Here is a 26,607-nt window from a genome sequence, read left to right as displayed (position 1 = left end):
GTCAACATTGCTCCTTCAGAATGACTTCTTCAGCCTTCAGGATTTTCCAATCCATTTTCTAATATTAATATCACTTATACATTAGCATTTACAACATTGACATTACAAGTTGAGTTTCTGATCGATGCTTTTCTACCCTCGAATTGTATTGCCTATTGGCTATTTTATTGTCAATATCGACAAATTATTATTAGGTAGGTATGTGGATCGGAATGAAGAATTTGATATTATTTTAGAATAGTTTAACCTAATGAAAACTTGATTATTAAATGAAGGTGGATTTATCTATTTTTGAGAAGGCGTATTCTATGGTATGAATTAGCTCTCGAGGCGATCCTTGTATGGTAGGCTATGGATTGTCAGGGGTTCTAAACATGGTAGGTATGTACTTAGGTATTTTTATTGATACAGGAATGCAGGTATCATATTATTAAGTATTTGGCCTACCTATGCTTAGTATGGCATATATGACATGTGCTATATGTTAGGTAACTGAATAATTAACAAGAACCTACCTATTGTAGTGAAGAAAAAAAATCGAAAACATACCTATCATACAATCCGTAAGGAGATCGAGCTTAGAGGTACCTACATAAAAAGAGTAGTTTAGAAATATGATTTAACTAGGTACACCTATATTATAAACATTCGTAAGTATATATACCTAAATACAGTCGAACTTGGTTATTAGGTACGATCACGGAAATAGCGAGATCTCGGATGTAATGAGGAAACATTTGTTGACATTTTAGTTTATGATTCATACATTTATTCACTTTAATAACGAGCTACTTCTCGGGTATACCTACCTACCTACCGAGCAAAACTGTTAATGTGTCGATCGTTTAAAAAGAATGCTAAGCAATGAAATCCGACCGTAGACTGAATGATGCCGCCGGGATCGGATTACGTTTATGACACTAGTTAAGTTTCTAAGTACCTAATTAGTGTTTTCGCCGAAAACATTGAAAAAGTATCCACGCATATGGTTGAAATTGCATGTAAAAAATCCAAGCTTTGTGAAGTCAGTAGGTACCTATCAGCGCCGGCGGTTCAGCATTTCATTATAATAAACAACTTCTTTTGTAGTTTATGAATGCCATGCTTGTTTCGGGGATTTTTACGATGGTTTTCAGATGTTTTATGTTCTATGCGTAAATAGAACGTGGCGCGAAAAATGTTACATAACGATATAACGAGTAATGCTTATAACGAGCAAATTCAGTCGGTCCCATCTTCCTCGACCGTAATAACCAAGTTCGACTGTATGTACCTAGATACCTACCTATTAGCGCAACAACCGGAAAGTTGAAGTTAGTTGCGTAAAAAGTTATTAACAGGGCCACGAACGTCTATTGGTACAGCCTGTTTTATGAATAAATTATTAAAGACATCTCCTACGTAGGTAACGTAACGTAACATCGACGGCGGCTGTGCTTTGCGATCACTGCCATCACTATCAGTAGCAGTGAAGTAACAAAAAGATTAAAATGATAAATTTCCATCTATAGTTAGATACTTAATAATGCTTAATTTAACATAAGTATAACAGTGAAAATTTAACAAGGAGATACGAATACAATGCTGCTATCGTGGTTATCTGTTTATCCAAAATAAAAAGTGACGTAGACTTTTATAGCAAATCTACACCTACACTCTGGCAAACCTCTTTTTCGATAATTAATTTGAAGGTTTGATCGGATACAAAGTGGTCGTCGTAGAATTGTGCATGTGGTTCCAATGTTGTAATAAATAACTGACTTAACCTTATGATGTCATTATAAAATACCTAAACATTGACTGATGCACCTGTGTTTTCAATATTAAAAAAAAATAATATTCCAGTTAAACAGTGAAGTGTGATTGCATTATATTTACTAATTCGACATCGGAACCCGAGTGTTAAATTTTTAATAATATTGTAAAAATACTAATGCTTATTTTATCGTGTATAGACCGATCAGTTTATATTTTTTACCTGCAAGGTAGATAACCAATTAGGTAGTTACCTACCTACCTAAGCATTGACACAGTGACAGAATATAGTATTAATTACGAAATTGTCTTAAAATTTAAATTCTGTCCTTGAATTTGTTTTAACTCGATGCATTTGCGTAATGTTTGATGAGCGGCCGTCATTACAACATACCTAATATAACCTGAGGTGTGGTAGCAGTTGACATTTGGGAAAGATGCCTAGAAAATTATTAAAGTTTTTGATACTGTTCGACAACACTTCTCTCCTCTATTTTCCTGGACAATTTCTCTCTGGAAGAGTTCTGATAGAGTTACAAGATGACACGCCCGCCTTAGGTTTGTATTTACCATTTTTTTTTCAATATGTCCACTCAGTGATACTAAACCTGTGATGTGTGTACCCCTCAAGGTCCTCAACCATTTAGTTTTTTGGCAAATAATGTCTAGTCGATCTTTTCGTAATATTAAGTACATATAACACCTCTCCCAACAAACCATGCCAGAGATGTTTCTAAGCATATAAGCAGACTTAAAATACTTCGGTACCCACCTTTTATTCATACATTCATTACCTATATTTTATTATTTTATCTTGGCTATTCTTTAAGCAAAATTCAACGAAAACCTGAAATATATCCATAAATGACTCGCCTATCCAACAAGGTGTCACTGAATCAGGCATAATTTTCAATATCTGAAGGATCTTATCAATCTGTTTTTTCTATAGTTAAAGATTTCATTAAACTAGGTAACTACAAATTTCTTTAGTTTTCCACTGGTCTAATTTCGAAACAATTTCAACATTATTCGAAAATGAAAAAACCCATTGGAATAATTATGGTCTGAATACTAAAATTTAATTTTGTGAAAATATCTGTGGGTATAGCAGCATTTTTCGGCCACACCGCAGTAACCTCACTAATTGTTATGAATGTAAATTTAGATTTTTTTGGTATCCGTTGAATATTTTTAAAGTGTAAATATTTTACCAAAAATTGTCCTGAATAGGTAGGTCCTATGTAAAATTAATTTATGCCCCTTTTTTTGTTTTCAGGTTTACATTTTCACGTTGTCGGAGAAGGAGTGGTTCGAGTAAGAACTGGAAGGCAAGAGCGCACTTATGATAAAGAAAACTATATCGACTTCAGAATGAGATTGCTAGGAGAACCAGGTATCATTCATACGGTCTTGCCTCTTGTTAGATTACACATAGAACTGGCCACACAAGAATATAGCCCGCCTGCTAAAATTTCTTTAGCAGACTTCTCATGTAGGTACTTAGCCAAGTATAATATGATTTTATTCAGACGGACATGGTCAAAAACGAAAAATGTTTTGTGACTCTTTGACTTTTGAGATCCCCCACATTGTAAAAAGAGGAGCGATTGCAATCCTGGAATATTGAATCTAAAGTCACAGGGAATCGCAAGTTACATTATTACCCAAGGTTGCGCTAAGATTCGATGTTACAATCTATTTAATATATTCTTCACAGTATTTTTTAAATAATGAGTAGAATGAGTCATGAAAATTATAATAAATATAATATTACCTAAGTGTAAGAGAATACAATAAGCAAAATTCCATATTGTTCATGTTCACATATTATAGCCCTATGCTAGCAGCTGTGTTTAGTGTTGTACACTGAAGTATTGAAAAACAATTTCTTTTAAAGATATTGAGCCTAAATGTATGAGTGAAGTTGAAAATATGTCCCCTGTTTTATTAATTTCCACATAAACTTTGATAGGCATTCATTTGTTGCATAGAGAAATGGAATTTACAACAAGCTGATACTCGCTTCAGCTATTTTGATTCAAAGGCTCATCTGGAAGAATAATGTTTTCAACATCTTTGGCACCCACAGTATTTCCATAGTATAAAAGGCATATAATACATTGAACAGGTCATAAATTCCATGTTATCAGTAGGCACGATTTCTAGAATAGCGCTATCGGTGTCTGCACTAGAGATTTAAATGAGTATTTGATATATTCCACCTATGTTTAAAGGTAAATGATGATTAAATTTCGTTTCATAGGTCAAGGTCCGTCACTTCTCTCTCCCGGCATCCACAGTTTCCCTTTCAAGTTAGGCCTTCCGGTCGGTTTGCCGTCAACGTTTCTGGGCAAGCACGGATGGGTTCAATATTTTTGCAAAGCAGCGCTAAGGGAACCTAATGGTCTGACGCATAAAAACCAGCAAGTTTTTATTGTCATGAACCCCATCGATTTGAACATGGAGCCGGCCATATTATCGGTGATCACTTTACATACATTTTTATCCCTATTTATGATACTTACTGTTAATATGTGATGATTCGTATCAGTATTAACAGCTTTTTATTTCAACACAGATTTCATAGAATTACTACAACAATGGTATAAAAGTTTTATTCCATCTGAACAAATGCTTTATTATTTTTTAGCAAGCATTCCGATGTGAAGTTGAACATCGACTTGGAATGGGTTGCGTTGGCGCAGGTCCGTTGATTTGCCGAGTGGCATTAGACAGGGGTGGTTACGTTCCCGGAGAAAGTATAGCCATCACTGCTACTATCACCAATACCAGTCGAACAACTGTTAAAAGCACTCGAGCCGCCTTAACAGAGGTAAAAAAAATGTATTCCCTTGTATGTAACGAAGAGACTTAATTTTGACAATCTATTCAATCAATTGGCATCATTTTCAATATAAAATATGGGATATTTTAGGCAGAATAGTAAATAATTTGGTAGGCGGTTGTAGTATCAATTATTTCAAGTGAAAAATGTAAAAATAATATGTATTCAATAGTCAATGGTTGCAAAGATACAGCTGTTTTAAGCTAAGCTTTAATATAAGATATAGCTCCGGTGCTTTCTGTATATCAAGTAGCCGACGGCACACAGTTATAACTTGACACAATTCAGTATTAGAAGTAAGTATTTATGAAGTAGAACCCATTCTTCAGTCAGATTGTAGTCCTGCTACAAGCAAAATATTGTCGGCTTACTATGCAAACCTTCTATGTCTGTTTTAGAAAAAAGTTGAGGAGAGAGTTAAAACTTATTATTTATTACATTTCTTTCATAAATAAAAAAGTTTTTTCTACATTATAATTTAAAGTGCATTTTTTTTTGATATATCATAATTTAAAACTTTTTCATTTATAAAAAAATTGTTATAAATAATAAATTTTAACTCTCTCCTGAACTTTTTTCTAAAACAGATATAGAAGGTTTGCATAGTAAGCCGATGATACGGAGAATTTCAACATGTAATTTTTGTTTTTTTTATTCAGAATAATTGATACTATAACCCACCAAAATATTTACTATTTCTTGTGAAACACCTGTCAAAGCCAGCTGTTTGTTATATTGCTTCCAATTTATAAACTCTTATGTCATGACCATGGCCCCCATAAGGGGGGGGGGGCTGCCAGGGCTCTAGTCTGGGGGCCCACGTGGCGCGTCTACCTTATATTTATTACTGAGATAAACATACAGTCATCATAAATTTGCTCAGAATCAGTGGCGGCCGGTGGTTTCCAAAATTGCTTTCATTGGGGGTGCACTAAAAATTTTCCTACCTTATTTAAAAAGCATATCAATTCACCGTTGTTTCTGTTTAGCGAACACCTCAATCACTTCTCATTAAAGTCTTGAACTGTTTGTAAAAGTTTTTTCTCAATGCTTAACACAGGTAGACATGTTAAGTCAGTCCTGATTCATGGTAAGTATTTCTGAAAGACGATTTAATTCTTTTAATGGTTGAAAAACACTTTTCAATTTCCACAGATGTCATCGGACCATCCTTTTTTTATTCTGACTCTTTTTATTATTATTGATAAAGTCTACGTTTACCGACATCATTTTAAAACACATACACTTCACTGATTGAACTATAATTATAAGTATTAAGTATTATAAATCTTTTATTCAAAATTTATCATTTTAAAACACACACACTTCCCTGATTAAACAATAAGTATATATATTGTTATGAATTTATTTTTATGAATAAAACTATCGAAATAACGTGACAAAACACCTAAAAAAGCCGACTATAGCGACGACCGCAGAAATCATACTGAATTGTATGTAAGAAATAATATTTGAAGAAACTATTAAAAAAACAAAATGGGTAACTATCGATTGTGTTGAATAGGTAAGTACGTATTTTTCGACTCTCGACAAATCGTCAGTTTTTTTGTCTACAAAAAGCAATAAAACTCCAGCAAAATGCCTGCATTGTTAAAAATATGACATCATGCTAGTAATTCACTTACTTTGAGAAAGAACACGATAACTGAGATTTTAATTTTTTATAAATTATATTCAAATATTTGCAAATATAGAACGATTAAAGGATCGATCCAAAATATTTATGTTTATAATCAATTTTTATTCAATATCAGCCTATTTTCAATGAATTTATGAGATTTAAATAAAAAAAAATCTATTTTTTTATCAATTTACTTTTTTTACAGTTACTACATTTTTCCGCGTAACTTTTGTGCTGCGTCCCAAGTGGTCATAAAATTTTGTGTATTAATGAGTTATTTATCGTTTTCACGTGTCGGCTTGAACTGTTATTACCCAATGTAATATGAACGGCAAACTAATTCCATATTTGTGCGTTCACGTCGAGCGCACAAATTCGGTGACTGTTTACTGAGTATATGCTTTTGGTATAAATTTACATGGATTAAATTGCGATAAACGAGTGATGACTTATGAATAGCATTGTTGCACATTGAGTGATGTTTAGGAAAAAGCAGTGCAGCGCACATGCATGGTGTTAGAGGAGCCGCCGCTGCTCAGAATATTTGATAACATAAAATATGTGATTGTGTGATGCAAATTTTGATTTTGTGTGTTTTCGAATATCAATTCGAAAACTTCTGGATTTATTGGAAAATACATAAAATCGCTAAAAATACACTGAATACCCTTAATTTTAACTGGAACATCATTTGAAAAACATTTCTGTAGAGCTTTCAACCCTAGCGATGGGTAGGGGGGCCCGACAAAGATCCTGGCCTGGGGGCCCGCTTTAGGATGTGGGGGCCATGGTCATGACACAATAATTAATGATTGTGACTAATAATAATAATACAATAATCTCTTTATATATAAAAATCTCGTGTCACGATGTTTGTGGTCAAACTCCTCCAAAATGGCTCGACCGATTTTTATGAATTTTTTTATGTATATTTGTTAGGTATGAGAATAGGTCAACAAGTATATTTCACATCGCTAGGTGATTAGGGTATCTCTATCCAGAATTTTTTTTCTTTTATTTTTTTGAAAATTTCTTTTTGTATTTTTTTTATTATTTTGCATCAAAAAATACCTATAACCCCAAATTTTCACTTTCCTACTCTCACCCTCCCATTTTTTAATCGCGATTTTATTATTTTTGTATGAACAAATTTAACCGTCGTTCGTGTTTTAAACAGAACGAAATTATTTATGTTGTTGAATGACAGATGGCGCTACGTCCGAGAAGAATTCAAGAGAAGCGTCGCGTCATTTTGACATTTCATTCGGCATATCACAACGCAGTGCGTGCAAAATTTTGTACGATTTATTTTAATTTATCTATTTTTATGTGCGTGTATTACAGTGCACAATGCCATCACGACGCAAGGGGGGCCATTTGGGCCGTCGAACGAATAAAGCAACAAACATGCAAAATAGTAGAGCAGAAAGAACAGACGAACAAATCCAACAAGATAACAAAAACGTGCGTGTAAGCATGTCGCAATTGCGTGCATCCCAATCACAAGAGGCACGAGCTGAACGAAATCAACAACGACAATTGGAACGGAGCCAAGCGCGCCGGTTCGTAGTTAACACACGCAGAGCAAATGACCGACAACGCCAACAAGTACATAGAACATTTACATCCGCTTCGTTCCTTCGTCTCGCATTCGAGTACGAGCCAGATATTGAATATTCCGCTCATCCGAAAGTACTGATTGGTGCTATGGACAAAGAATGTCCCCATTGTCATGCGCTCAAATTCATTCATGAGTCAGCCGGGATGTGTTGCGCATCAGGAAAAGTGTAACTACCAGAATTTGAGATACCACCAGAACCATTGAACGGTTTGCTCATCGGCACGGTTCCAGATTCAAACCTGTTCCTGAAGTCCATTCGCACATTCAATTCATGCTTCCAAAAGACTTCGTTCGGAGCAATAGAAATAGTTCACAATACTGCGGCAAATGGTCAACAATTCCATTCTACGTTCAAAATCAAAGGCCAAGTATACCACAAAGTAGGCTCATTGCTGCCAATGCCAAAGAAACCACATAATTTTTTACAAATCTACTTCATGGGCGGTGAGGACATCAATCATGTAGATGCACGTTGCGGCTACAATAGCCTCAATTCGCCTAATGCCAGGTGTATCGTCGGCGAACTAGACGCCCTGTTGAATGAGCACAATGAATTATTGAAATTCTTCAAAGCACACATGCACGAATTGCAAAGTGACAATCACGCTATTGTCATCAATCCTGATAAAACACCAGCTGGAGAGCACGTGCTTCGATTCAATGCGCCTGTTGTTGACGACATTGCTGGAATCATGGTTGGCGACCGCACATCGACGCGAGAAATCGTGATTCGAAGAAGAAACAATAATCTGGAGTTCATCGCTGACACACACCGTTCATACGACGCTTTCCAATATCCGCTAATTTTCTTGAAGGGACAAGACGATTATTGCATAAACATTAAACAACGAGATTTTGTCACAGGTAATTCATTCATTATGAACATCATTACTCATTTTGAATTGAGAAAATGAATGGTTGATGTTTTTTTGTTTTTATCGGCGGTCATCGTCTACAGCGCTCTATTCCTCTTTCTGTCATATATCCATATCCCATCCCCACACACTTACGATACATTCGTTATTTTTTATTTAACAACCAAAATATTCACTAGAAATAATTTATATGGCAGAACAACGTTTGCCGGGTCAGCTAGTATTTATATAAATATATATCTAAATTAATGGGAAAATGACTTATTGAATTTCCAGACATACAATTTTCAAGATGTTCAGTAAAATTATGTTCCATTGTCATTTTTACAGACCATCCAGTACATGGCTCGAGGTAAAATAATACAAACGGAGCAGAGAGAGTTAGCAGGTCTATCTAGAGGGAAAATAAAACCTGGGGAGGAAGATAAATGGATCAACGAGCTACTCTATGTGCCCCCTTTACCGCCCACCAATCTAAGAGGATGTCATCTAATAAAAATTCAATATGACGTTTATGTAAGTAATGTTCTGCTAATCCAACAATATTGATTTGTAATTATTACTCTGTATTTGAACCAGTGGCGTCTCCGTTAACACCATGCAAGTGCACTACACCCCCTATAAATTTCTAAAGCATAATTCCATGTATGTTGTTATTCATAAGTCCATCGCTCACCTGTTGCACGCAAAATTGTTCAGAATATTTTAAATTCCATTCACGTATTTTACATGTGGAGTTAACAATGAGCATTAATATTTTCATGTAATTATTATAGTAGGCAATTTTTCAGTGTACTACCACCAATGAAAAAAAAATATTGAACACCGGCTACGACTGCTTCGCAGCATCGTGGCCATGGCCCCCACATCCTGAAGCAGGCCTCCAGGCCATGATATTTGGCAGGCCCCCTACCTACCACTAAGGTTAAAGGCAGTCTGACCCTCTACAGTGGTGTTTTCTAAATGGTGTTCGAGGTCAATAAAAATTCAGTGTATTTTTAGCAATTTTTAACACATTATGGAGAACAGACAATAACCAAAACTTGCATCGCACAACCATATACCTATTATAAAATGGTAATAACCCCAAAGTAAAATAGCGCCGCAGGCTACTTTTTTTACTATTAGAGCATATTTAAGATGTCAATTATGTGGTCGACCCGCCATGCCGGACCCATAGGCTAGAGCCCTGTCAGCCACCCCCCATGCTCATGGCTCATGCAGCTATTGATAATGTTCGTTGTGTCAAGAATATAATAATTGATTTTCTTTTTTTTTATGTTATTCCAGTTTATAATAGAACCGAAAAGCTTGGAGAAGGAAGTGAAACTGCAGCTGCCAATAATGCTGGCCACGTATCCCCTCGGTGACGGAGATGAAACTCTCAAACCGGATACACATTATCCCAGCACGCTGCCAATCTTTAGACCGTGGTTGCATGACCAGGTTATACAATAGTTATGTGATAACAGTGTACTTTTTTATTTGTGTTCTTGACTAATGTGTACTAATAATCAGAATCGTTTATTTTATCAACAGATTTTCAACAGATATGTGTCAAACACAGTTAATAATTCTGTCGATAAAATCAATTAATATATACATTTACATAGATTTTTATTATTTCTAACTATTCAAATAAAAAGCGCACTGTATACTTTTATGTGATATAAAAGAAAAGTGCTATGTTGTCATCTGTAATATAAATGACATTTAAAAGAAAAAATGAATATCAACATGATAATATGTGACATTGCAGATGTTTTCTATCGTCCATACACATAACTATCCGTCCATAGATCTAATTTTATAATATTTTATGAGACATATCGAATTAAATCATAATATATATATAATCACCATGTCAAATTATAAAGGAATACCTATAATGAAAGTAAAAGCTATATTATTATATAGTATTTTTTGTATAATAGATTTGGTATAATAGCTAACATTGAGATATATATTTTTTTATTTACCGAAAACTTGAAGATATCATAAAATATATTTAATGTATCACAAAGCCATACTAGATATTAATGTAAATAATATGAAAATATTTTAATAAAACTTATAAACATGACGATTAATAAAGAGTACAATATTAACGTATTTTCTTCAATTCAATTGTAATGTTTCATATATTGTCGGCTTAGTAAAAGAAGCCATCAACTTACAAAATGTTTTCTTTCGAGATGACATCTTTCAAGGTATGTGTATTAAAAAATGAGTCAATCTATAACACAAGCTGACGATATATTCATTCAACGATTTGACTTTTAGAAATCATGAGGACATCAACTGAATACCATTGATTACATGGCGATGAAATCTCTACCTATTGGTTTCAGACAGATCTTTGACTACATCTGATGTTCAGTAATGTGCACTGAATATTGATCTCTAAGTTTTCTACAACCAACTCGCCCCAAACTCGGCAACTTAGGACCAAAGAAATGTATCTTAACATTTTTATTTACTTTACAGGAGAGCCTATACACAAGTTAATTTATGTTCCAGTGACATGAACAAGATAGTGTTTTCAGGAGATATGTATTCAAATATCTTTTTATCTGTTGATCTGATTTTTGAAGTCTTTTTGTCAGAACCATACGCAACTCAAAATTGTTAAAAAATTGATAGATTTCTCTCATTCTAAAGGGCCTAACTTTACTGTTGGCATTTTATATAGAAAGATTGTTTTTTTTATAATTCTAATAACCTATACTGGTTATCATTAAATTAATTATATACATTATTGAATTGTAAAGTTTCATGAGCATTGTTAAACTCTATAGGGCTAAATCAAAATAAATCACTCAAGGTATTTAAATTTAAATATTTTATATATGTATGTATATATATATGATAAAATGATACAACAATTTCAAATGTCATAATTTTAAAATAATGTTTTTTGAGTTGTTTCTGTATTGAAATAGGGTATCGATATATGGAATATGATGCATATAGCCATATAACTGTATCAGAGTAAATCATAAAAAATATGAAGTTGAAACCAAACAAAACTACTTACTTCATTTAAAAAAATAAGGACAAAAAAAAAATAGAATATTATACGGGCGTGGCTTTATTGCATTGTAATATTCATAATGTTCAATAACACATCAAAACTTTTACGGTAAATTTAATTCACAAATCAATAGATGAAATATATATAAAAAGTGAAAAAGAGAACAGCAGCCAAACACATAAATGCGAATCAAGCCATTTTGTTTGTGACAGCCAGGTGCAAAGAGGCCAACTGGTTCGTCCACTTATCCAGTGCGTTATAGCGTGCGACGTGTCTTGACTCCTGATCCAATTCTAGCACCTGGTTTACTTGATCTATACGTCCTCGAATAGTACTGAAAAAGTAAGTAATTAAAGTTATTTCTAAAATGTTTTAACACACTGAGAATATACATAATTTGAAAACACCTCAGATAATATATACATTCTAAAAAAAATCTTTTTTGTTAAATTACGAAGTCGGACGAGACTTGAACCTGTGTAGCCACAAGATTCACGCCAATGTTCTTATCAAATTGCATTAATGTTGTCCATCAGTTTTTGCATTTATAAATTAATTGCCAATCGAAACTCGGATCACTCCAAATTTTTCGTTGTAACGTACTTGACCATTTCTTTTATTCAACAATAAAATATTTGAGGTGTTTTAAAATTATGCTTATTCAATATAAAATGTTACATTCTCAAATCTTATATTACACAAGAAATTTATATACAATTATGAAATGAGCTCACCTATCCAGTATGCATGACACTAGAAGATTTTCAACTTCAGACGCATCGATGTTAAGCTCCTTTGAAATGAACGGAATATGTATCCGTGTGTAAGGTTTAATAAGCTTGATCAGAACTTGGGTTCTGATATTTCGTAGCAGATCTTCAATATGCTCTCGAATGAACGGATCATCCATGATGTTGTTTCTATTGTGCTTGAGTATAGCCTCAAAGTCATTGATGTCATTATTTTGATAGGAGACAACCAATTTCGTCATGGCCAATATTTCTGGATCGTTTTTGTACGGTTTGGCTTCTTGGGAATCAAACGGATTGATTCCAGATTTCATCAACCTATAAAACAGATTTATGCCATTCTCATATAATTATTTAAAAATCAATATTGCAGGTACACCATGAATAATAACAAATGACAAAATATATAATATTACATTATAACAATGGTTTAACATTATGCATAGTTGAATAGACATCTGTTTACTCAGTAGTGATTCCAAACCGGGTTCTAAGATATGTGTCAAGGGTTCTACGAGAATTGGAACAGCTTGCGGAAAAAAGTACAACTTGAAACCTTTTTGATAATATGTATAGTAGAAACAAGATTGTGCTTTATTTTTTAATAATTAAGCATTTTGAATGTTATTATTGAAGTACTTAGCAAGCGTTTAACTAGGTAGGGGAATTTTTGTAGTAACAAATAATGAAGAAATAAAAATTGAGGAACTCCATCGCAGCTATTCTTAACAGCTATCACTTAAGCACGTTTCCGTTACTTTCATTGGTCCAAATTGAGACAGAACGCATTCTATACGTAAGTCGGTTATCGATGGCTATCTGCGGTTATCTACAATAATTGGTAAATTTGTAATACGATGAAAATTTATGTTGGTGGACATGTCGGTCAAATGTATGTTTGTGCTGGTGGATACGCCCAAACCATTTTTTTTTTGTAATGAAACGTCAAACATATTAACATAATCTACAATTTTATTAGTCATGTCATTGCAGCATGTAGTAAAACAAATATATTACTACTAACTGCTACTAGCCACTTGATATTTGACTGCTCGCGGGGAACTATATGAAGGCGTGCGGCGGCCGTGACGTAATTATTTTTATAAACAGTCGAATCTTGCACCTCAATTTTCAATATGTAAAATTGACATACTCTATCCCGCTCTGAAAGTTAACATAGCCAAGAGAAGGGCTATTAAAAGATAGCACTTTTTGACAGTTAAGACGGTTAACTTATTGTAATAATTAACTGCCTGAATACGGATAAATGTAGCATATTTTTGGATGTTAAGTGATATGTTAGAATAGTCTCGCTGCACTGTAACATTTGTTACCGTCAAAATGCTTAAAATTTACACACCAACGTTATACTGCCCTCATAAGGAAAAAGGCAGCTTTTCGGCAAAAATCATAAATTGAGTTAGTGTACAGATAATGCTCTACGTGAAATTCTGAACCATTTGACATAAAGTCAAAAGCAGTATAAAATTTATTTCAGTATAATAATCGACATATTGTTTTTCGTTTTTTTTCACAAAAACGGTAGTTATTCTAAACAAAAAGACATTATAACGAGTTTCATAAGCAAAAACACAGCATCGATTGAAAATATACTGGTTTTTGCTTATACCATACATCAAATGATTCATCCACATTTTTTAAAAACATATTAAAAAAACGTTAATACACATGTATCTCATTATCTCAAAATGTGACTTTAGCAAATAGCTGCCTTTTTGCTTATGGGGGCAGTATACTTCAGCACAGTATTGAATTAATGTTGTCGTAATGATAAGTGTGCCTATATTATTGGTCTATCTATTAACACCAAATTAAGTAAGATATTTATATACAGTAGAACCTCGTTAATAAGAACACGGACAATTCGAAATTCGCCGTAATTCGAAGTTTTCGTGAAAAAAAAGTCCCTTGAACATTATTTTCATATAAAACCACACCTTTAATTCGAATTTCAGAGTTTAAAGAAAGAAATTATTTCAGAGTCCTGGCATATAAAAATATTCAATAAATCGTAATAATGTACACTATTTCATGAGCCAGTCATTGAAAATTGTGACAGACTTTTCTTAAAACATCATAAATTATATTTTATGAAGGTAATAAAAATAATCCTGACATTTTATGACCCATTAACACACACGGAACCGGAAACTTGGTAAGCACATCTATGATCGTAAACGATATTGATGAAAATCAAAAAAAATATATATTTTTTAATTTTAATATTTTCCCCCATACATTTCATAATTCGTAATTATTTTTATACATCATTTTTTTTCGATTTACGGTCCCGTGGAATTCGTATTAACGAGATTTTACTGTAATACAACTTTAGAAACTGGATTCCGTGATGACAAGTTCTCAAACAAAGGTGTCAACAGGCTATCAATTTTTTTGGGCATGTATATTACAATTTTAAAGATTTTCATTGAAAATATCCATTTAAGACAGCTACGCAGAACTAATAAAATGTAGTAGGTAATCAATTTACATAAATTTTGAAGCAAAAAATACGTGTCACTGCTTTACACGGGTCATTTGAAATTTACCCGTATGGACCTTGGATATATTAGAGATAGGTAGGGGAGGGGGTCCCCGAGATTTAATAAAATACTACAAGGGCCAAACATAATATTATGAGCATTATTGACTCAGTTTGAAAATAATGAATGTTAAATAGGAAAACTATTGTATATTATTCAAAAATTTCTGAAATATGGTAAGTAGTCTACGAATCTAAGTATAAGTTGAAGGTATCAGTCAAGTGTTAATTTTTTGTAGTAAATAGAAACTCACATATTGGCGAGAACCAAGTATTTTAAGCAGGTTGTTCGACGTGGGCTTCCTGATTCATCATAATTTTTAAAGGCTTCGAAGAAATCTGTGTGCGCCTTTTCAAATTCGCCTTCACGGAGATGCATTTTTCCTCCGCACTCTGCCAAAAGAATAATCATATCAGTACACAAACGATTTGGAATAAAGTATAAAATTAAAAATGGAGTAATCAATTACCTCTTATAACCCCCATTATCAACGGATGAGGGATTGCAGATTTTATATGAAGGGACTGTTCGTAGAGGGTTTTCAGTTTTTTATTATTTTTCTGGGCTGTGTACATTTGGATTTCTAGTGCGTATATTTCGAGAAGTTGAGTTCCTTTTTTCAAATCATCCTCCCCATCGTCAGTCTAGAAAAGAAAAATTAACAAACTTGTATCTATTTCAAATCCAATTAATTTATATATATTACTTTTCCATCGAGTTTATGTTGACAACTAATAAAAGGCAGCAGTGGAATACATGGCATCAAACGATGTATCGATGGCCGGGGGGGAACAATCGCATAAGTCGAATTTTAAGATTTTTTTAAATTGTATTTATTATTGTATTATTTTATATTTTTCTAAAACAAATTAACAATTTCCTAATAAATGAAAGATTTCTTTGAAAAATTTCACCGACTGCATCTTGAAAAACATGCAATATTGACTTATGTGATTGTTCCCTTGCCCGAATTATATTGTTGATATAGCAGTACCATTATATCATGGTTAAGGATGTGTTAACGGTTATCAGCGGAAATACAAACCACCTCTTCTTTAATATATATATATTATATAATATAATTATACATAATAATAAATATACAATGATGCATTATGAAATCGCAGCTATGACATGTTGGTTTTAGAATAGATCTGAAGATTCCGTTTCATTACCCATAACTGGTCCCGCAGAGGCTTAGTTGGTGGAGCACCTGCTTTTTTTTTAAAATTAGTGGTTGACCCAGAATAAGAACCCAACAGGTTGAGGAATGACTTATAAGCATTCCTGGTAGAGCAGAGTCTGTATAAATATAGCTTACACTCTATATGTGTCCAAATACTCTGCTTAAGACCAAACAATATGATAATTTACTTACAATTTCAATAATGATATCATAATTGAATTTTTGGACTGATAATAGTCAAAAAAAATCTATGAATTATTGATTATTGATCTACATAAGACCTTTAAATTGAAAAGTGCATTAAATTACCTGGCAACTTTGGTGGAGCTGTTTTAAAATTTTCGCCAGCTTTGTGAAATCATTACGATCATAATACAGTTTTCCAAGCTTTGTGTTTGTTTTGAACCAAAGTCGATCATTTTTAGCATCCTTGAGGGCTTCTAGTGTTGTTTCATAAAAATCTTGAAGCAATTCCATCTGGAAATAGAAAAATAATATGGAATAATAAGCAGCTTCTCTTTATTTGTGGAACTATTAATAATTGTTGTAATATAATGAAAGAACCGAATTAGATTAACACACTAGCAGCAGTAATGTAATGGAACTGGAAACCCGGGACTTCTTTCCAACACTTCTTTATATGTAATGTACAGTACTCACCAATATTATGTTATGTATAATAATTTTAAATCATGTGAATACAGAAAATAATATGATTGATATTTTTAATTTTCAATTACGACCCTATACGTATATTCATAAACAGTAAACTGGGTGAAACTACTGTACGACAACATTATTTAGGCGACAACAGGAAGTCGCCCTTGTCGCGCATAGAATATTTCTCAGTGTTGTCATTTTTTGAGAAAACAAATCCAGCGAAATTAGGTTTTTAATTTATATCAATCAGTAAGTTCTCAGTAAGTAATTAATTTAGGAGTCCAATTATTGTTCGATAAGTATCAATAGAAAAATTATTTAAAATAATTTCACCTCTTAATTATTACTATTATATTAGGATAATTAACCTCTTGCGTCCTGAGGTCGTCGTGTGAGGACGTTATTTAAATATTTTTTACTACTGATTTGAAGTGATACTTGGACCACATTTGACTTTAGTGGTCTTGTTAATACATTTTTCTGCCACTAGAGCAAGACACTAGCCCATGACATTTTAAAATAAGGATTCAATTTGACTTCAAACATACGCAAATCGACACTTCGTGAAAATGGCCGCCGAACGCACACCTCGCACATGTAAGTGTTCATTATTAAATATTAATACTTATTTATTAAATAAATTATATTTTTTTTGAGGTTCACAATGAATCATAGCTATTTTCCATATGCTTTAATTATGTGTATGTGTTTTTAGTAACGCGTAATTGTGAATTGAAAATTCGGTACACACACGCGTCAGTCAGGTCTGAGTTAATACGTTTCACACGAGTATCCAATTGTAATTAGGTTATGTTTTTTGTTTACATTTAGACGAATTCCTGAATGCTGCCCTAATTGATGAGGTTTTGGAAGACAGCGATTTTGAAGTTGAGGATGGATACGATTCGGACGATGGGAACGACTTCTACATCTTGCACGTGGAGGCAGACCACGTACTGGAACCAGACCAAGAATTGGAACCAGAGCAAGAAGTCGCATCCGAGCCCGACATCTATTCTCAACCTTCGACATCGCAGTCCAGGGTTCTTCCCTGGCTCACAAAATCGTAAGTTTACAATGTTCATAATATATAAATTTGTTTCATCTATCATCTAGTGACAAGTTATGTAATAGTTTCTCTTTCATTACATGCTTTTTCAAAAGAATCAATACATGAATTAATTACTTGCAAAAACATAGTTTTGCTTGTGGTCTGAAGATTTGACGAATGGAAAATTAAACTGAATACCTACATTGTTTCATAATTAAATTTTTCTATTGTTTCAGTATGCCGAGTGTTGGACCACAGCTGGACGAAGACCTGGCCACTGTGGGGCATGGCGTCGATAATGTGCTGGAGACCTTTTTCGACTACTTCAGCGTTAGTCTCTTTTCTGCGATAGCAGAAGAAACAAATCTTTATTCTGCCCAGAAAAGGGATTTACGGTCGGTGAATACTAGCACAAAAGAGTTGATAGTATTCACCGGCATCCAAATAATGATGGGCACGCTGAAGTATCCGCAGACTCGAATGTACTGGTCGTATGATATGAGCCTTCCGATCATAAATCAGGCGATGCCTAGAGACCGGTTCTTCGAACTGCGGAACCATCTGCATTTTGCCGACAATACTGCTGACCGTTCAGGCTCCACAGACAAATTGTGGAAGGTAAGCCCGTTTTTAAACGAGGTCCTGAAACAATGCCACACATTGCCCAGACCTGCTCATAACTCCATCGATGAACAAATGATACCGTTCACTGGCCGCTGTGAACATAGACAATTTGTTCCAAATAAGCCCAACCCGGTTGGGCTTAAAAATTTTGTTCTAGCGGCCAGAGATGGATTAGTTTTAGACTTCCACATTTATGTTGGGAAAGGAACGGTATCAGATGGAGATATGAAGCAGTTCGGTCTGGGTGCTAGTGTGGTAAAGTTGCTCTGTCGGACTCTCCCCAATGACTCCTCCCGCATCATTTACACGGATCGATTTTTTACGAGTTTGAAGCTAGCCGATTCGTTACTTCAGGACGGGATATTCCTTACTGGAACCGTCCGAAGTAACAGAATCGGCGATGTCATAAAAAAGTTAAAAATAGATAAAGATATGCGCAGAGGAGATTGGGATGAGAAGGTTCGACAGGACGACAAAGTCTGTGTTGTCAAGTGGAAAGACAATAAGTCAGTCTTATTGCTTTCCACTGCGGTCGGCAGTAGCCCTGTTGGCACCTGCACGAGGTGGTCGAAAGAGGCCAAAAGGAGGATCAATGTCACTCAGCCGGCTATTGTAAACCATTACAATAAGTCAATGGGTGGCATTGATCTTTGCGATCGGATGATCGCATATTATCGAACGTCAATGCGAACCTGCAAGTGGCCGGTAAGGGTTTTTAACCACTTCGTGGACTTGGCGGTGGTAAATTGCTGGCTCATGTATATGCGAAATTGTCGACAGGATAATGTCCCCCGAAGGGACACTATGGGCCTGTTATCATACCGAATTCGGTTAGCGAAAGCTATGATTCGGTATGAAGGTCACGTAGCCAGCATTTTAACACCGCCAACACGTGGTCGGCCAAGAAATGTGCCAAACCAGCCAGCTTCGTCATCGCTGGATGATCCTCAAGGACCACCTCGCAAACAAAGGAAGGTTATCCCGGCACCGATCCCTGAAGTCCGCTTGGACACCGTCGGGCACCTTCCTCGCTTCCAGGATGCTAAATCGGCATCAAAGTGCCGATATCCTGGATGCAAGTCACGGACCAGGTACATATGCATTAAATGCAGTATGTACTTGTGTCCTAAATTCTGCTTTGAGTTGTACCACACTGTGTAAGGTACAGCTCAAAGCAGTTTTCTATTATGTCTTGTTTATTTGTAATTAATTTAAGTGTAAATAAATTTAATTAGGCTATTTTTATTGTATTGTATTGTTTTTTTCATTTTAATTGTACTATTTTCTAATAAAAATGTCTTAATTCTTATCAATGTTTTACTTTTCTGTATTATTTTCATGTATGTAGTATATCTAAGCTTTATCTGTATAGTGACCTGGGTTGCACATATGTGCACGTAGTATATTTTACTTAGTATAAAATAAAAAAATCTAAAAAAATTTTTTTTGTTGTTTTGATGATGTTCCTTTCACATAAAATCATTAAAAAAAATTTTCTGATGGCTGGTTCTTCCTCGGGTCTCAAGAGGTTAATACAGCATAATTATTGAATTTGGAAGGAAATATATCATTGAACCCACATTAACTGATAATATTGCTGCAGGTATTTATTAATTAAATAATTAGGAGAACACAAATTATGACTAAATAAGTAGAAGTGAAAGATATAACATATTCAATATGACTTTGATGACCCAATCACATTTTTTTATAATTTACAAATGATGTCTTTTATATCGTATTTTTAGTAAAATTGTTGTCGAAACACATACCTACTGTGAAAATAATTTTCTATAAATTAAGTTATATCCACCTAACATTATAAATTTTAAAACAATATGTACCTACTTCTCGGTTTAAAAATACAAGGACAATTAATTAACTGTCTAAATACATTAATACTAAATTAATTAATGTAACCGTCGCCGTAAAAATTCTTTGCTTCCTTGAAAATCCATGCACTCTCCTAAGGAAACCAGTAAGTTTTGCAGCGTCGGAACTTGTTTGTGGACAGTATAAAACTCCTGCACTTTTTGACGTATGGTACATAAGTCCATACTGTCCAATGCAATCTTATTTTTTCCAGACGTTACGATTTTTGAAGAGGACGCACTCGCTGTAGTCATTTCTTTCATGATTCTAGAAACTGTCCTTGGTATATTCTTGTAAATTAATGATACACTACGTATAAGTATCTAGATAATTTTAAGCATTTTTGTAAATTTTACATCTCCGTAATAATTGATTTAATGCCAATAATGTTTATTCCTGAAAATATTCTTCTTGCCAATTTATTATTACAATGCCAGTGTACTTAAATGATCATTTATACTTAATTATTATACGTCAAAAATATTAATAAAATAGATTACAATACACAACTATATAATATACAAACATAATTCCCAGTTTTTGGGGAAATATTTCTAGTATTACAACACTGAATTTTGACATACCTGACAATGACAGCAACCTGTGATATAGTATTGTATAGGCTCGCCTTTTAAATGCGACTCTTTTTCTTCTTCACAATAAATCAAAAGTTTACTAATAATAATTCGAACATGACTTCGTATTGTTTTAGACATCTTTTGAATATAAAAAGCTTCAAATTACGTAAATTGATAGATGCGTCCAATACGACTGTCAAAAATGTAATGAATAATTTGGGGGTGTTCCTTTTTTGAAACCGGAAGTTCGATTAGCTGATTGTAGTTCACAGTTTTGCCACGTAGCCAAGATGAAGTTGCCGGACAATATGTGATGTGAGAGAAAAAATTAATCAGTCCAATTCCGAAGTGATTATGGAAAAAAATAGTGCTTTTTCACTTCGGCGCGCACACGACAACCACTAGATATTATGAAAATTTAGAAGTAGAATAAAGGAATGCCAGATGTCGTAGAAATGCCGCACTATGTTGCAGCGTTATGTTGAGGAACATTTTGTCCCCTAGTAAATTGAAATGTGATTCAACCAACTTGACGTCGCATGGAGGTCAAGGCTGTATTCTGTGAGGACCAAATGTCGTTTGTTTAACGCGTGCGTGTTACCTGTGCTCCTGTATGGCTGTGAGACATGGCATCTTACTAAGCTTCAAGTCTCGGCTTTTGAGCTTTGAGAATCGATGTCTCCGCCGAATCTTAGGGATACATTGGTACGACCGCGTTACAAACACAGAGTTCATGAGCAGACACAACAGCCTTCGGTGATTGAAGTTATCACGAAGAGACCCTTTACGTGGCTGGGACACGTATTCCGGATGCCTCCAAAGAGTGCGACACTTCGTACCCTTGTGGCACAACCTCAAGGGTTCCGTCGCCGTGGCCGGCCCTCACTCACCCAGCAGCGGTGCTACAAGAGCGACCTACGTGCTGCAGGTCTGACATGGCGGGAGGCGCATGAGTTGGCGATAGACCGAGGGAAGTGGCGCCAACTTGTGCTTGCCCGATGCCCCAATGTTGGGACGTGACAGGGTGGAAGAAGAAGAAATTGAAATTAGTAAAAATTTTGTCGACTGATTTCTCCTACTTGCATAAAACGTATACTCTTACCCTGTGTTTGGTAAATATTTCATTTTTGATGATCATCGAAAAGCACTAAATGCGTAAGGCATACCTATTAAATAAAAGTGAACTCTTGGCTTCACTGCGTACTCGTTCATGTGTATTTTATCGGTACCTCAATGTATACAGAGGTGGCGGCTCTCGTGGTGCAGTGCATAAGGCACTGGCTTTTCCTCCGGGACCTCCGGGTTCGATCCCGGTGAGGACACGATATATTTATATGATTTTCTCAAAGTCTGGGTGTTTATGATTGTTTCACTTCTAATACTAAATACACGACTGTTAAACTACACTACTATCTTTGGGCCTCTAGGCCTGTTATAGTGTTAAAAAGAATATATCGTGGGTTGCTGCGAAAAGTTGGTAAGTCGATAATTTAGATATTTAGAGTTAATAGCGGATTATGTGTCTATATATTATAAATATGTATGCTAGGAAAAAAATGAAAGGTCATCCGATATAGAACACGCACATAAAGCGCAAAGAAATAAATTAGCATTACGCCTGATTTTAGAGGGCATGTCAAACTTCAAATTGCAATTACTCCATAACATGATTTCGAGACTTACAAACTTTTGGCAGTAACCTCACTATAAAAAAAAAAACATGAAAATATCAAAGACTTACATTCCGTGATGTTGAGATGTAATCCAATATAGAATTGATAGACTTTTCCGAATGATTTCTGGTAACGGCGCTCTTAATATATGTGAGTAATTGTTTGTAGCGGTGCATCATTTGGCGGTAGTTGGTCTGAAAGACATATTATATCACATTGCTTAATTATTAGAAAAGCACCAATATTATAACGTACAAGATTAGATTTATTACACAAATATTGTGTCACACGAAGAGATGTGAGAATGAAACCATGCAGGTAATTAGAGGGAAAGAAAAAAACTGGAGTTCATTTTATAAAAAAATTAATAGTATCCGCCGATGGTACTTGATGGAATTTGAATGTAACTTGTTACCGATGCATCACTGTTAGTGATCTAGATTTCGCCTTTTGGTATCTAAAGGTTCTATTTTTAATATACAACTGTAGGTCTATTCTATACGAATCGACCGCTAAAGTGATAAAGCGATAAATATTATCAAACTTAGGGTAGGTTTGTATCAAAGTATTAGCACTTATTGCAACAATTACAAACATTTTATTGTAATTGTCACAATAAGTGCTTATACTTGGATACGAAAATACCCTAAGTTTGATAATATTTATAACTTCATCACTTTAGCGGTCGATAAGTATAGAATAGATCCACTGGGACCTAATAATGGTTACATAAGGTTAAAAAAACTGGCAACACATGAGACCTTGCAATGACCTTTTAATGTTGGCTTTGTATTAATAAAATAAAACAAACAAAACTGGTTCTGACTAATATTAAAATAAGTGGAACTAATAGTCCGTATTCTTTATGCTGGCATGTGGTTTCCCACCCCCCCCCCCGCTTCAGCATCTTAACACTGCATTCCCTCTCGTTCCCTCCCATTGAAAACTTGCAACAGTCAAACGTGATGACACAATGCTTTCCGTCCGCAAGCGACGTGACATGAACGCCAGCATAAAGAATACGGACTCTAGTACTACATATTGTGTTTTATTTTATTAATACAATGTAACTCCACATAGAATTGACAGTTAACAACATAAACAAGATTTAATTATCTAAGTATATAAATATACAGTAAGAAACTCTAATCTTCGTTAGTTGTATATTTACTGTAGGCGAAACATATAAAGCCAAGACATTGTCCGGGTATATGCGCCAACAAGCTAAGTCATATCAGCCATGTAGGTCAGAACGTTTGATGATAGCATTGGTCAGACATGAGAAGGGTGTGCGATGGAACAGTATGAAATCGAAACTATATTTCAATGGAGCAAATAAGAATTGCAAATATCAACAAATCCATTCACTTTTTTATATTCTGACAGTAGGGTTGATTTGAGTTACCATCTCCACCTGTCATGTATATGCAGCCAAGATTTGTGCACGGCCACCTTCCATGACGCTATAAACGTGTCAGAATGAAAATATTTCAGTGCCACACTTCCTTGTCCTGAAACAAAGCTACACGGGACTGATGTAGCAACCATGCACATTAGTACTAAAGAAAGAGTTAAGATAGAAGAAAATAAAAGGACTTGCTCTGCCGTTATTTATCTTTAATGACATGAATTGTCCTCTGTACCCGTGTACTGAGTTAGCTAAATGGAGAATTTTATGTATGTGGCATTTGAAACTCATTTTTGCCCAATATAAAACGACTCAGGAGTTCAGCTGGCGATATTTCATTGTCGGGGAATACTTGGGAGTTATGCAATTGTCTTTCAAGATCACTTTTTGGCGGCTTTTGATATAATCAAGTCATCAAACATAATATCCGACCTAGTACAAAGCGAGGCATGACGTAAAAGAGGACATTACATAGTTTTGAAATTACCAATTTGAAATTAATTTTGATCATCTGTTTCAAGGCTTTGAATCCCCATTCTCCCTTATCTCCGCCTTCCAGATCGAGGACCTTTTGAAAACTTGCAAGAGCATTTCGTGGCTCATCTTCTTTCAATGCTTTGCTATTGTAATATTGGTTTTCCAAATCAACATCGGGTTCGGAATTGCTGTCTTCAGAATATTCCTGAAAATGAATTAATCCAAAACATTGACACTTTACCTATCGCGAAAATTACGGAAAGTCAGTACACCAAATACTGAAAAAGTTTGATAAAAACCACCAAATATCGATCCCAAAATTTAAAATCTTATACCTTTTGATCCATCCGATATATTTATCTACTAAATACTGTTTTTATTCAAAAGCCTATTCACGAAACAAATGCCAGTTTTAGTTACGATTTAAGACTCATTTCACTTGCTGTGACTTTGGAATATCATTTACGACTGTACTAAAGAATTATTAAATTTGGCATACATATAAACATTATAAACAAATCGCCCAATGATACTCTCCATGAGCATGCGAGATTTGACAGATAAAAATATGTATGGGTGAATTAAATTTATGTCAGTAAAAAATGCGAAATTATACATAACATTAGTTAACATCTGTTGATAATTTTTTAAAGCACAAATCGCATGAATTAATGTTGTATGACAAAAATTAACTTGTCTAAAGACGGCACACTAGCGTCTCCGTCTCTTTTATGTTTGGTTGCAACAGGACGCTACAGTGGCGGAGCTGTTGGTTAAGTGTTAACTACCAAATGTATTATAAGATTAACCAGTTATATGCCTTCAGCGAGTTTTCTCGCTCTATGAGACCATGATCGACAGGCCGCACATACAAATTTCGCGAGTTATCTCATCCAACTTTAAACTCAAGTTACCAGCCACTAACGATTGATTTGTATAATCATAAAAATTAAACACACATTGACAATACTAAGCCACAAATTATCGATATTACAGCGATTTTAGTAAGAGCTTCGATCTACATTCAACATGTTGTGTCGTTAAAAATTTGTGGCCCGTCAGATACTGCCATAGTAATATCATGAGGCATAGAAAAGATTAAGAAACTAGCTCGGTGAAACCCTAGTAAGTAGGCGCCTAAAGAGTATGCTCTAATTTGATGACGATATTGTGTCTTGTTTTTAGGTACTTAACGTATCTTAAAGCAACTTAACATCGAAAAATTATAGCAGTCCTTAACAAGCACACTCCATTTGTAGACGATGTTGTTTTAAATATAGACATTAGGTAAACATTTAACATTATTATTTAACTTCATAATGTTATGACTATTATTTTCCTCCTTTAAATTAATTGGTAAATATTATACACTATATTCTGCACTCACAAGTGAGCTATCATAACGAAATTGGATAAATTATCTGTTTTAGTGATATAGTTACAGCTATCCGGGGTGGTGTTGAAATCAACAGTTCTATATTTAATATAATATACATGTGCGCAATTCTTTTAGTACCTACAGTTTTTGACAAACAACAATATTAATAGCATGTCCTTTGCGCCAAATAAATGCTAAGTAGGTATGTAAAAAATATATGAGAATATCAATAAGGATAAAAATGAGTGTTATATACATACCAATCCATAGTCCTCCTCTTCTTCGCACATAAAATCATCATCGCCATCAGACATATTGATAAATGTATTATCAAATTTATCTGGAAGTTATTTTAACCACCGCTGACAGTCGGGCCCATAGACTTGGTCGGGCCGGCCACTTTGTTACCAAAGACAAGTGACAATGAAAAATGGTGATCATTCATCATTGAACTAAAAAACATTATTCCTCAACTATTTGACCTACTTAGGATTTCTGATTTTTGATTTGGATTTCTGACGATTATAAATTGATGTATGAATATAGGTACCTATTCCATCTACTATGTACTTGTTTTTTTAATATATTTATTTTTGGGTTATCGTACGTAGAATT

General features: G+C 34.4%; 2 protein-coding genes across 2 annotated transcripts; one reads left to right on the top strand and one right to left on the bottom strand.

Moving 5' to 3' along the window:
* The first annotated feature begins 1,403 nt into the window (after nucleotides 1–1,403).
* On the top strand, nucleotides 1,404–10,912 carry Vdup1 (arrestin family protein Vdup1). Its single transcript, XM_085946640.1, has 6 exons — nucleotides 1,404–2,313; nucleotides 3,032–3,148; nucleotides 4,019–4,236; nucleotides 4,406–4,588; nucleotides 9,069–9,254; nucleotides 10,029–10,912. Exons 1-6 carry the CDS (start codon nucleotides 2,193–2,195, stop codon nucleotides 10,194–10,196), a joined length of 993 nt encoding a protein of 330 aa, XP_085802766.1. The 5' UTR covers nucleotides 1,404–2,192; the 3' UTR covers nucleotides 10,197–10,912.
* An 899-nt stretch (nucleotides 10,913–11,811) lies between these two features.
* On the bottom strand, nucleotides 11,812–26,401 carry alien (COP9 signalosome complex subunit 2 alien). Its single transcript, XM_085946952.1, has 8 exons — nucleotides 26,253–26,401; nucleotides 24,625–24,819; nucleotides 22,798–22,923; nucleotides 16,581–16,748; nucleotides 15,555–15,729; nucleotides 15,339–15,477; nucleotides 12,507–12,839; nucleotides 11,812–12,106 (listed from the first exon to the last, which is right to left on the bottom strand). The coding sequence occupies exons 1-8, from the start codon at nucleotides 26,304–26,306 to the stop codon at nucleotides 11,962–11,964; spliced, it is 1,335 nt and encodes a 444-aa protein (XP_085803078.1). The 5' UTR covers nucleotides 26,307–26,401; the 3' UTR covers nucleotides 11,812–11,961.
* Between the last annotated feature and the right edge of the window lie 206 nt (nucleotides 26,402–26,607).

This window comes from Rhyacophila brunnea, unplaced genomic scaffold, assembly GCF_057557595.1.
Source record: "Rhyacophila brunnea isolate RB1 unplaced genomic scaffold, BYU_Rbru_1.0 scaffold_2, whole genome shotgun sequence".
In the NCBI taxonomy this organism is placed as follows: Eukaryota; Metazoa; Arthropoda; class Insecta; order Trichoptera; family Rhyacophilidae; genus Rhyacophila; species Rhyacophila brunnea.
The sequence above is the reverse complement of the archived record's forward strand: the minus strand, read 5'-3'. Positions and strand labels throughout refer to the sequence as shown.

Coding starts and splice junctions, on each gene's coding strand:
- Vdup1 (XM_085946640.1), top strand. CDS start 2,193: ATGCCTAGAAAATTATTAAAGTTTTTGATACTGTTCGACAACACTTCT. Junction 2,314..3,031: donor AGATGACACGCCCGCCTTAG/GTTTGTATTTAC, acceptor TTTTGTTTTCAG/GTTTACATTTTCACGTTGTC. Junction 4,237..4,405: donor TGGAGCCGGCCATATTATCG/GTGATCACTTTA, acceptor ATTATTTTTTAG/CAAGCATTCCGATGTGAAGT.
- alien (XM_085946952.1), bottom strand. CDS start 26,306: ATGTCTGATGGCGATGATGATTTTATGTGCGAAGAAGAGGAGGACTAT. Junction 12,840..15,338: donor TACTTGGTTCTCGCCAATAT/GTGAGTTTCTAT, acceptor TCTGTTTTATAG/GTTGATGAAATCTGGAATCA. Junction 12,107..12,506: donor GTGTCATGCATACTGGATAG/GTGAGCTCATTT, acceptor TTACTTTTTCAG/TACTATTCGAGGACGTATAG.